At 38.6% G+C, this 13,064-nt stretch overlaps 1 protein-coding gene across 1 annotated transcript in view; it reads right to left on the reverse strand.

Annotated features, from left to right (window-relative positions):
- foxo3b (forkhead box O3b) overlaps positions 1–12,502 on the reverse strand; it is a 48,710-nt gene extending 36,208 nt beyond the window's left edge. Inside the window, exons 1-2 of the mRNA XM_051645713.1 lie at positions 11,961–12,502; positions 11,056–11,763 (exon numbers count right to left, since the gene is read on the reverse strand). Of these exons, the coding sequence (XP_051501673.1) occupies positions 11,056–11,595 (540 nt within the window). The 5' untranslated portion in view covers positions 11,596–11,763; positions 11,961–12,502. The remainder of the gene's footprint in view (positions 1–11,055; positions 11,764–11,960) is intronic.
- Positions 12,503–13,064: the final 562 nt, after the last annotated feature.

The following is a 13,064-nucleotide window of genomic DNA, read 5'->3' on the forward strand; positions in this document are numbered from 1 at the left end:
TATCAGGAGAGTGCACAGTGTGGGCAGAGTACTTCTTAACATTAATTATGAATAATTTTACAGAAGGATTCTAATGTAAAACTCTATTTCGAGTTTGTTTTTAAGATATTGTCCTTCACTTTAGCAATACCCCTTTGCAAAACTTTGCATACAACACTCACTGCCTTCTTTTCATCAGCACACCACAGAGCTCTGACCAGAGCTTTTTATTGTGCCACTGCATCCAAGTAACACTCAAGTTAGAGTGCTGTCTTTTCATACCTTCTTGGACTTGAGGAGATTGATTTGAGATGGTAAACAGAAAACATGCAACATTCTGCTAGATCAAGATCATGCTACAGCAAGCCACTCATTTAAACCACTTTATATACCCTACAATGTCTAAGTAAACTTTCTAAGAACTTTGACTGATTGTTGGGTGTTGCACTTTCATACACTGTTTTACAAAGAGACATTCCTATTCAAAGCAATGCCAAGACTGTATATTTCCCTCAAACTGTAACCTCGCAGCCCCACCCACCCTTTCACAGTAATCTGAGAGAAAAATAAGGAGGGAAACTGAGATAAAGAAAAGAAGGAAGAGAGAGAGACAGAAGACGAGGGGCCCCTTTTTCTGGTACCCCATGTAACCCTTTACTGGGCCTCTACACAGAGGGAACGAAAACGCAGAAAAGGAAATGGACACTGTAACACCAACGATAAACTAGGAGCTCCTTTCAGAGAGCACATATGCACACACACACACACACACACACACACATACTGTATAAAGGCAACAGACATATAGGGCTGCAACTAACAATTATTTTGATAATCGACTAATATAACGATTATTTGAACGATTATTCAGGCAATTATTGCAACGATTAATCATTAGCTCTTTATCGATTATTCAGCTTGTGCCCAACTTAAAAGGTTGTATTAAATGTGCTTACTAACAATAAAGAGGACAAAATAATCTTTTAAAAATACCTCTAAATGACATCCATTGAATTACAAGGAAAAAAACTTTATTTTTTTTATTAAGTTATAGTCATTAAAAATGTGTTTTTGTCTTGTTATCTAAAAAAACTTAAAACAAGATACATTTACTTGAGAAGCAACATAAAAGATATTTAGGCTTGCTTTCAGAGAATGTATCTTGAATATAATTGTATTTTGTATACAAGTCTGTTTTTTCACTTGGTTATACTTCTGCCAGTGCAGTAAAGAAAAAATATACTCATATACAAGATATATTCTCTAAAAGCAAGTCTAAATATCTTATATGATGCTTCTTAGGTAAATGTATCTTGTTATAAGTAGGCTATTTTTAGATATTTTAATATATTTAAATATTAAATACTGTATTCAACATTCTCCAATAACAATTTTTTCTTCTGCAGTATAGCTCCTAAAGTAAATGTACGTTGTTTTAAATGAGCTTTAAATATTATTTTGGAAAACAAGCCAAAAAAGACTAATCAAAAACATATTTTGTTCCAGTGTATAATGGGCTAAGACTACACTCTCTCACATTTATATTCACTCCATCTTTAACTCACAAAAACAAACTCTCTCTTCTTAACAGAGCTGCGTATCGCCGATTTTCTTCACAATATGATACACACCGTGACACATACAGTATATTATGATTCAATATGTCGCAAGCTATCACGTTATAATCTAACTGCAGCAAACATGCACGCGGGACGAGTGTCCCCGTGCTAGAGTGTGCATCAGCCGGGTGCAGTTTTAATCTCTCCCCCTTCATGCGACTCATAGAAGCGGTTCTGACCGCACAGAGAAATGCCATTTTCAGAGTTTGTTTATGACCCACTTCCTTTTATTTGAACTTTAATAAAGGATGCATTAAAGATATAACGGCAGGTTGTTGGCTTTTTAGACGCTCTGACATGCAAGTTTTACTTAAGCGGAATGCCAGATCCGGCTCTGCTTGATTTCACGATGAGTGCACGCTGCGTGTTTCTGTATTTACTTATTTTGCATTTCTGCATTATAATTCCCTCATACTTTGCAATCTACATCACTTTTTTGACTGTTTGGAAAGTTTGGAGTGCATCTGTACTGTGAGCTGTTTTCCTCTCCAGTCAGGCACAAGCTGCAGTGCTGCTCTCGCATGGCATCAGTTTCATATGATCTCATGTTACGTTAAATTAGATCAAACGACTATTCGACAATGAAAATTTTTGTAGACAATTTTTTATTGTCGACGCTGTTGATAACGTTGTCTAATCGTTTCAGCCCTTCAGACATATCAGTGTTGCAGTTCACGCAAAATTAGTGCATATGGTCACTCATGCGCACATGCTTTCATCCACACACACACACATAAATGAAAACTCTTATCTTTGAAGCATAATCTCTGTGACCCAGCTAGCTTGGCTTGCAGAATTGAGGGAGCATGCGTGTTCATTATTGCAGTCAATGAAGAGCATGTTTACTCATTAAATCCTGTGACCCTCCATGCCAGTCAAGCAAACTATTACTATTTTCTACTTCTCTACATGGTAGGATAAGCTTTGTATTTTTGCACCTTCCATATAGAAAACTCAGTGATCACTTAAAGGTGCACTCAGGAATTATTTTTATTTATTTATTTATTTTTGCTTATTGCTAAAATTTTAAACATATTCATATATTTAACATATAATAATACAATATTAATATAACATACTATCCTGTATATAATATACATAAGGTGCTGGGTGCAAATTCATGAGCCATGTTGAGATCATATTGCTTGCTTTTTTCAATAATCCCTGTATTATTGTGATTATTATCCTGTATTGGACACTCCCACTTGTGGAATAAATTAATCATGGCTGACTGCAAATAGTGCAATTTTACAATGACACAGAGAACTTCTGTTTTTGTGTGATGCTGCAAATATGCCGCTAGGTGTAAGTGAAACAAACAAAAAATTCACCTTTAAAGGAGTCGTACCATACCTTATTTTTATATTTAATTTTCCACTTATAACATTAGTGCAATTTTTTGTGTGAAAAAAATGTCAATTAAAAAATGTTATAACCATTTTCCTCCCTCTCTCTAACCCTTAGAATTAAACAGGTAATTTACTGCTTCAGCCACTTGTTTTCTAATGCTGGGATCCTTCAGTAGGATTTGCAAAGCGGCAGGTGCTACACAGATGGGAATAGCACAAGGTTTGACAGATTTCCTTACATTTTATACATAATTTTCAGTTCTTCTAGTTCTTAAGTTCAAGATTATTTTTGAGAATTTGATTCATAGAAGCCAGTGTGAGAAGGTGTTTATGGCTTTATTTGTCTTTCTGTACTTTACCACCCACATCATGCTCTTTGTTTTTTAAAGTAATATTATACTACGAGGCATTGGACCTACATTGACTAGGTTGAACCTTATGATAATTTGTTTCCAGAGAAGGAACAATTGGCATATACAAAGACAGATAATTATTTTTCTGAGGCAAAGAATGTATATTTCTTTAAAAGGATGTATTAATGAGAAACAGACTAATGTAAAAAAAAAAAAAAAAAAAAAAAAAAACAAATACAAACAGAGAGGTAGAAAGGAAGAGACAGCAATGTGTCAGTGATGGCAGTCTGAGTAAAATGGCACATGAGATGCCCAGGAGCTGTGGAGCGATTTCATGCCCCCATAAACACTGTAGCACACATGGGAGTAAATAAAGAGAGAGAGAGATGGAGGGGTAGGTGGGGAGGATGCCAAGCAGAGGTAAATGGGACAAAATTGAGTAAATCTAACTAAAAGCCACACATCTTTAGTTAGAGATTAAAACTGTTGTGTCAAATGCATGCCAAAAGGCATGTGCCACATTACTTTAGCCCAGTGTTCCTGATAGACTGCTTCCTCACTCTGACTAAGCTGGCTGATAACAAACTGCTGATGTGTCCAGCAGCTGGACTTTACCGCTAAGTCAGCATTCTGCCCCATTCAACCTGATCCACTAGCCTCCCCTGACATCCATATCACCAGAGCTGACCCCAGGACAGGTTAAAGACAGGTGTGTAAACACTGAAGGTGCAGTGAAAAGAGATAAGTCTTTGCTGATAAGCGTGCAAGGCAATGGGCTCTTAAAACTGATAACAGGCATGTGCCGATGACCTCAGCACCTGTGGAACATCTGATTGGCCCCTTATATAGAACGCACTGTATTGATAAGAGGTGCTTGTTTGGGACAGGCTGACGTAACTTTGTGGAAAAGACTTTCACCTCATAGAAATTCAGATTGAGAAACATTAAAACCAAGAGATATATACAGTACAGTAGATGAACCAAATTTAATTGATTTGTACAGCGCTTTTCACAATAGTGCCTTACTGCCTATTCTGAAATCTTCTCCCTGTGAATATACATACCCACACACACATAAAGATTTGTTTTGGGCCCTAAATTTAAGTGATGACCCTGTTAGGTCCACAAGTCATCACAAATTTGACTACCAAATGCACTGTGCAGTGTGGTCACTGTGGTGTTATGTCACAGAAAAAAAATTTGTTTAGTCAAGAGTTGTAGATCTGAAAGTCTTACATCATCACAGACCCATATTTATCACCTGCTTCACAATCCACATACAAGAACCGCAACACTCAATCTGAATCTACCATAATCTAATTCTAATCTGGGTTAATCTACTCCAATCCTGTAGCTAATAAAAGGTCGACACTCATATTCTTACACACACGTACCAAAATAAACTACCTGTGTCACACCAACCAGGCTAATAATCGCCCACTCTTGTCTGACAATGTTTCTCTGTTATCTCTCAAAGGGTTGATGTATGAGATTGTCTGTTAGGACATGTTTCCTTAAAACTGTAATTTCCCTCTGTTCACTATAATAATCACTCATTACAAAGCCACATCTCCTCTCATTACTGCTGGCTTTGTCTGGCCAAGAGCTTATGACACAGAAAGCTATCTTTATTGTACTCAATTAAATTTTAACTGAGAACAATTTATCCGCCTCTGTTCAGTGCTCATGTCATGACAGACAGATATAATTGGAAATGACGGGCCGGGAAGAAAACAAATTAAACGTTCAAAAGCCTCAGGTCTGAGCTGCAAGGAAGCACGCCCTTACCAAGTGAATGATTGAGGGATGGAGGGAAACGGTCATGAAAAAATTGGGATGAAATATAGGTTAAACTAGAAAGACATTCAAATGTCCTTAACACAGCATATCTGCTTCTGACAGGCCGCTGCAGTCACCGTCCAATCAGGAAGTCTGTGTTTTAATCAAATGTTCTCATATATGAAAATGTCTGCGTGGCGAGGGGAAGAAAAAGAGTGTATGCATATGTACGAGGTAGAGTGTGTGTAAGTGGTGATGGTCAAAGTCGTCATTCTAAGCTGATGAGCCATATGCTTATCAGGCTTATCAGAGATGTGTTGAATCACTGAAGAGTAAAGGGAAAGTAAAAAGGCTGGCTTACACCTTATCAAACAACACTCAGGCAACCTGTGCACCCATGTCAACGGCCTTCCATGTAACCATAGCGAAAGATCTACAACTCTTTTTCAGCAACCTTCACTTAAATGTATTTCAGTCATGTACCAAAACACACAGAATGCCTCAGCCTCTGGAAACCTATCTGTACTCTCCTAGCCTGTCTCTCTGGCACACATTCTGTACTTTGTAGCTACATTACCAGACAGAGAAGTATTCAAACCATCTCGACCTTTTGTAACATTACACAGCATGACGATCCATGCCAAGCTTGCACACATAAAAACACTAAACACCAACATTCACAATGATTCAACATAAGAATCATACACACTAAGTGGACTTCATGAGTGGACAATCATTGCAATTGCAGGTTGTCTGCACACACGCATACAATATCACATGTTTCCTAAGTAAGTGTTTTAAACGAAACAGCCTTTAAAGATACAGGCACTTCCTGGAATGCAATGCTGCATGTATTCGTGCATTTCTTAAATAACGTTGTATCTTTAAACTGTTTACCCCACCCTCTTGACAATAAATGGATTACAGGAAACACTTAAAATATCCCCCACCTACATCCTGGAACTGTATCAAATGTAATTTTCTGAATATAGACCCTCTGGAGGGTGACCCTTCTGTTCTCATCGCTGTGACTGAAACATTTCAACTGGGTCTAGCAGAGCAGCTCAGAATATTAAGTGTTCCAGCAACAAGAATGATGCAACACGTTATGATAGTAGTTTGTTATTTATATGTTACATAATCATATTATATTTAAATGCAAGATAAATAGAGGGGTTATACATGGTAATAACACAGGTAAGAGGATACAGATAAATGTGTGATGGTCAAGATTACAAGATTAAAAACGGTGAGTTTGCAAGTGTATGCGTTGTAAGAGTGTGTGTGATTGCGAGATACCCTCAGCCAAGAGCTGTCTTTTAAAAATTAATAAAATGACCTGAATTAATACTTGAAGCAGTGAATCATTTAAAGGCTGGCTTTTTAAAAAGAGTAGAGTACATAATTTGGCAGTGGATGCGCCATCTGTCACTGCAGGAGTATATTGTGAAGAGGAAAGATAAATCAATACAGTCTTGCCACCTCTAATGAAACCTTACAATATTAATGTTTAGAAGCTTGATCTTTTTCAAACACTAAATTAATCACATTTATATACAGTACATATATATTTGTATAACCAGATCATTAAATTAACACACAGCATTTCCATACTTTATGTTATCTACAGTATGCAATAACAGTCAGCCCTCTCTTCTCTCCCATGCACAGTCACAGCAGTATGATCTACAGGAACCTCTTTATGAGATCACATGACATTAGAACCCTCCCTCATTAGAACAGAGAATAGATCAACAACCTGTAGCCACAGTGATGTAGCTTCATGTCATTTTTTTCATCTATATCTGGCCATACCAATCTTTGAGTGTTTGTTAAGCCTAGTAATCTTTTGTTCTTCTTTCTGTTTCCATTTCTTGTTTCTTCATTTAATTTTTGCTTCACTTTTCACTTAATTAGTAAAGCTGGCACAAAGTCAATCCTATGTTGTAGGTTTTGCAAACATGCCCTAAAATGCCTAGGCCCTAGGGCGGGGTATTCAATTAAAGTTCCAAGAGGTCCGGTCTCTACATTTCCTTCCCAGCAAAGGTCCAGACAATAATGTACATGGTGTCTGTATTCAGTATACTGTAGCTATGAAAATACATAAGGAATGCTTAATCAATTTTATGAAATAGTTGTTATAAATTTACAAGTTGGCAGCAATAGTACTTTGTAAAAGAAAAAGAAAAAAAAATCATAAAGTCAAAACAATCTCTTCAAAATTAGGCAAGGATTATGACATTGGGGCCCTAGAGACAAAGCCAAAATAGTGGGGTTTGGGGAATATTCTACCAAAAGATTCAAATATTTCAATGAGTTATCAACGAGTGCACTTTGATATGAATATTAAAAGATAAAATCAACTGTTTGTTTTGAAGGTGAATGACAGCAGTCCAGTAATTGTGTTTGAATGTTTTAGATACCTAAGGGGCATAGCAGGCCTTGTGACTAAAGAAAGATACATAATGGGGGTTCAGGGGTACCCCCTGAGAGAAAATGTGGAAAATATTAGGGATGCACCGATATCACTTTTTCTCTTCTGATCCGATTCTGATATCGGAAATCTCAGTATCAGTCGATACCGATCCCGATCCGATACCAGTGTTGTTGTTTTTTTGCATAATCAGTTTAGAATATCTTTACATTATTGTGTGGAACTAATTGGGAGTACTCTTTAATATGTAAAGAAACACAAACCTCTAACTACACATTATTTCAATATAAATGTATAGCTTATTAAGAAAAACTTTTTGTTAACTAGTATACTGGATAATGTAGCAGCAAAATTAACAGTAATTCCAGTCTTCAAGTCTTCAGTAGAATAGAAACCAGTGTTTTATTTTTGCCTTTTTTTTCTTTTTCTTTTTTTTTTCCAAAAATATTTCAACTTGCAGCTGGACTTTAAAAGATTCAGAGCTCTTTTTTGTTCAATTTAGTCATAAGACATCAGTCCACTTTTCATTCACACAGTTATTTTTTGGAACCCATTCAACTTAAATATTGTTATAAATTGTAAACAAATACTAATGATGACAATAATAATAATAATAAATGGTTATTAATATTATTATTATTGACTTCATTTTAATTTTAAATACAACAGTAATATATTTAAATCGTGCACTTTTTAAACCCTCATGCTTTTATTTTGACATTCTAAACTCTCCAGGAAGTCCTGTATGTGTCTGTTTGTAGGCAAGTTCACAGTAGTTTAATTCTCTTGTTATTCAAATTCTGGTAAAATGCACCTCCGGTGCCATTCTTAATGCATATTATAAATGAACCGAACTATTGAGCATCTACATCTGAGATGCTGTTCTTGAGTAGCGCTCAAATATTGCGCACCGCGTGAAGGCTAAAAATAGCTGCGAGTGCAACACCAGCCTGTGTGTGAATTTGTGTCAACAGAGCAGCACCATTCACTAACAAGCTGGCGCTGCACATACTATATATTTACTTATTAAACACAGCCTTTTGTGATTCACAGAGCCATCGCACGTCTTCAAGTGGCTTTGAATAAAATGCACGAGTCATATGAACTACTTTAATGTAATTTTTGGACAGTAACAAACATGACTCTTCGGACCGATACACAATCCATCTAAAAGCTTCAGTATCGGAGCCGAAGTCTGAATGTATCGAAGTCTGAATGGACCTTTTTTAATATTTTCCTTAAAGTTAAAATCTACCAACAACAAACAATGTACATCACAATAGTAAAGCTTAAAATACTGTTAGCTAAAGTTAAGTAGGCCTATAAATGGAATATATATCAAATAATGGAAACATTCTCATGAGAACTCCACTATACTACTAGTAATATCAAATTTCTAGTTGTTTTTCCTTGCCATCTATGCCAGAGATGATGACATCTTTGATTAATTTTCACAAAAATAATCTGTTTGTGAAATACTTAAACATGCTGATCATAATAAAGGCAATTTTAGACAGAAAAAAATTTAACTGTTTAAAGGTGCTCTGGAAGCACGTTGTCCTGTGTCACAAACCTGGTTTAGCTGAACGGTCGGATTCATTTCAGACATATGAAGTTCACTTTGCTTCATTCTTATTTTCTGCAGTGTGTTTTAGCGAAAGATGCCAGTATCTACATTGCTGCTCACTGTATTTTTCTGTTAAGGCCTTCTGTCATTAAAATAACCGCATCTGCAAATCTGCGTGCCGCGCCAAGTCCAGCAACGCATGTGGAGCACGAAAGGGTATAAATGAAGCTTGTTCTTCTGTAATAGAGAAAAATATTTGAGAATACAGCTCTGTTGTTTTGTCACGCTGATCACTTGAAGTGCAGAAATGGTGGGATGGGTCAGCCAATCTTATGATGTCTCGTGGTCCGGATGGAACCAAGCCGGGTCCGGACCTGGACCACAGTCCACTAATTGGTGACCGCTGCCCTAGGGCATCATTGTGGTGTTCTCTTATGTTCTCTCTCATTGCTACTGAGATTCTCTATTACAAGCTGCTCACAGTAAAGCGAACCTAGTGTTTTACTGAAATATTATGCATGCATTAATAAATCGTAATACATAATTTCAGGGGGTTATCAACCTGTGAAGTCTTTATTTATTTTTAATAATTACCCATTTCATTGGTTTTGATAGATATATTAAATAAATAATGTTTGTATGTGTGTGCACATTTCTGTCATTCTGTATTGCATCAGTTAAATGATTCCATTTTTATTTAAATATGAATCTGCATGTCTGCATTTTTTATCTGTGTTTATCTGAGGCTGTTAACACCAGTATCCTCACTTGGTTCACAGAGATCTGCTCAGAGTCTGTCAGACGTGTGCTGGGATGTGTCTCATATTTAGAGCTCAATTAAATAACACAGGAACACAAAGTTCAATGGAACATGGTTAGACATTTTTCCAGATGACAGAAATGGGACCAGGCACTGTACTACTTGTCTGACTAAAAGAGGAAGGGGAGGTGTGTTTATTAGTGTGTACCCCTGCTAGAATCGTGGTTATTGTATTTGATCATAAAACATTTTTGACTGATGGATAACGTTTTGCATAGCTGTTTGTGAAATATGATCGTTGTGATGCACACGTACACAATCTTGAATACTACATGAGTTGATGTACAAACAGTTCCATGCTGAGCTGGAGTCCACATAGTTTTCTGTTACCACAGTCCCAACAGAAACTCAGCCTTCACTATTATAATTCATAGCTTTTTACAGCAAATGGGACTGGCGAGCTGGGCCTCCTGCAGCAAATTCAGTCCTTGACCTTGGACCCACCCACCACCCCACATCAGCCTCATCCATATACCCCCAACCCATCCTGGCTCTGTCAGTGAAAGGCCCGTAAAGTCTTGTGCTGGCCATGTCCATTACATTCCCTTTGAAGGCATTCGTGCCCACTGACTGCTAAGGAGAACATCGCGCCATTCTTAGTCGTTACGCAATTCCTAATGCCATTCAACACCTACATAAACAGTCTGGGCAGCTTCTATCTCTGGAACATTTACCGTGCCAAGTTTTACGTAAGCAGTGGTGTGCATATGAACATAAGGGTGTTTGGATACATGGACATGTATTAGGCTTGACACTGTGGAAATTGTATTTTTAGGGTTTAAGTACATCTATTCCCCAGGACATAAAATCTCAGTGTGACACAAGTACATCTAAATGAAACTCTTCAGTTGAGCACATTGTTTTCATAGACGAATTTTCCACACCGACCGTGGGTAATTTGCTATTTATTTTACGCTAGCGTCCAGAGATTTGGTTTGTTTACTAGTGACGTCATTGAATACTAGTACACAGTTGAGTCATGCGCAAGCGATCCTTCAAAACCTCTTCCAGTTCTGCTTCTCTGCGCGTGTGCACGCGTGACCAAACGGCGGAACATGTGTTTCTTGTTGCGATTTAGAGTGACATCAGCACATAATTAACAAGGACATGACAATCACACGAATTCTCTCTGGCACATACTAGCGGTGCGCTTACCTTCCAACCAGCTGAGCTGTTGCTGTCGCCTTTGTCTTTAAAGTACGGGACGCTTCTGACCATCCAGTCATAGATCTGGGACAGTGTCAGTCTCTTGTCTGGGGCACTCTCTATGGCTTTAGTAATTAGGTCTGCGTATGACAGATTGCCCCAGGCGTTCCTACGCGCGGATGACTTCCGGGGAGTTTGCTGTTGGCTGCCCTGGCCGCTCACCCCCGGGCTCGATGTGGTCGCGGGAGGGGATTGTGAGGAGAGCGGGGAACCCATGTTCTCCTGACCGCTTGTGACAAGCAGTCCCTCGGCCAGGCTTGGACTGCCGCTGTCCTCTCTTGCACCCGTGCCATTGGCGTTGATTGCCATTGCGCTGTCATCCTCCTCATCCTCTTCCTCGGGGATGATGTCAGTGTCATGGGACGCTGGCTTCACCGAGCTGGACTCCGGCAGCGGCCAAGTGCATGATCTCGGCCGCGTTTGCGGCTCAAAGTCCGGATCAATGGCAACGTCCAGGACGGACATCGGCTCCAGGCTTGTCTCCGTCATCGCCTCTTCCAGCCTTCTTCTCTCCCCCGGTACTCACTAGTTCAAAGTTAGATAAGCAGTTGGACGCGGTCACAGTCGCATTCCATGAATGCGTCTCTTCTACTCTAACTGGTGCTGAACGCTTCTTGAGCGACTAGTGCAAATCTCAACGAACATTAACACCTCTCCCTGTAATTCAGAAAGACAAATACAATATACAATTACAAATATATCTCATAAACAATTGAGTATTATATTGGCAAATGACTAAATCCGTTATAATTTTAGCTCATGGAAACAACAATCTCAGTGCAATATTAATAAACAACATATAAGGCATATGTATGCATGCGTAAATATAATAATGCAATTACACTTGCACTCACAACATTCACCCAGACACGGTCAGATCCCACTGTCTTCCTCCTCTCTATGTCGCACTCCTAGTCACTTGGTGCACTGATGTAATACAACTATCTCTCCAGCGCACCTCGCCAATAGCCACGGACAAAGCGCCACAACGTCACCGCACACAACCATCACAAGCAGCAAGTCACTGTCGTGACAAAAGAACTGCCAGAGCCACAGCACATTCACGGGGCTATTGATCAAAACGTCGTTATGTCAGATCAAGACAGCTACACGAACGAGAACAAAACTGCGCGTTCTCACAGAATGCAGTGATATTTTGTTGTCATATGCCAGTTTGACCCGATGTTCCTTCTAATTCCGGAGTCTCTTTAACAGTTAAAGGAAGAAAAGCAACTCCCGCTTATTGTCAGTGTGTTGTTAGAGCGCGCGCGTGAACCGCTCGATGTCACGCAGAGCTTTATTTTACTTTACGGAAAATTCACTTAAAGAAAGCCCCTAGCTGTCCGCAGGAACAGGAGGGCTAACTGCTATTCTATCAGCACTCAAGCGAGCTCAACTTAGGACTGACTGACTGGAGCGGAGGAGGGCGAGAATAGAAACGCAGCCTCTACCACTGACAGGGACCTGCCCCCTAGATTCCGCGCGTGGGATCGCCTCTTAAAGGGCCCGTGCTCCTGAAGCAAAGCTGCCAACAGGCGAGAGGACATGTTCAAACAAGTCACCCCAAGTACCCGTATCAGTTTATCGGATTTCCAAATATAGATTCAGTTGTTGCAAACAACCTTATCTAGAAATATTATCAAGGATGTGCTATAGATTGGAGAAAAATTTTCCAGGTAAAACAAGTAGCCAACACGTTATTGCATAATGAATGTGGTAGTAATTAGAAGTCTGAGAAAATAATCTCTTGTCTCAGCATAATCTTATTGTAGCAGAATTGCAACGATTGTTTATAGCAATTAAACAAATCCTTAAAAAAAAAAAATTGTTAAAAGAATACACATAACAGTAGATAACAACTACAGTTTTGGTGGTAATAAGTTGCATATTGAATGTCACAGCTTGCTAAAGTCACACAATACTTTCTTCAAAGCAAAATGTGCTTAAAGCAATATTCT

The sequence above is a fragment of the Myxocyprinus asiaticus genome, chromosome 19 (assembly GCF_019703515.2).
Source record: "Myxocyprinus asiaticus isolate MX2 ecotype Aquarium Trade chromosome 19, UBuf_Myxa_2, whole genome shotgun sequence".
Taxonomy (NCBI): domain Eukaryota; kingdom Metazoa; phylum Chordata; class Actinopteri; order Cypriniformes; family Catostomidae; genus Myxocyprinus; species Myxocyprinus asiaticus.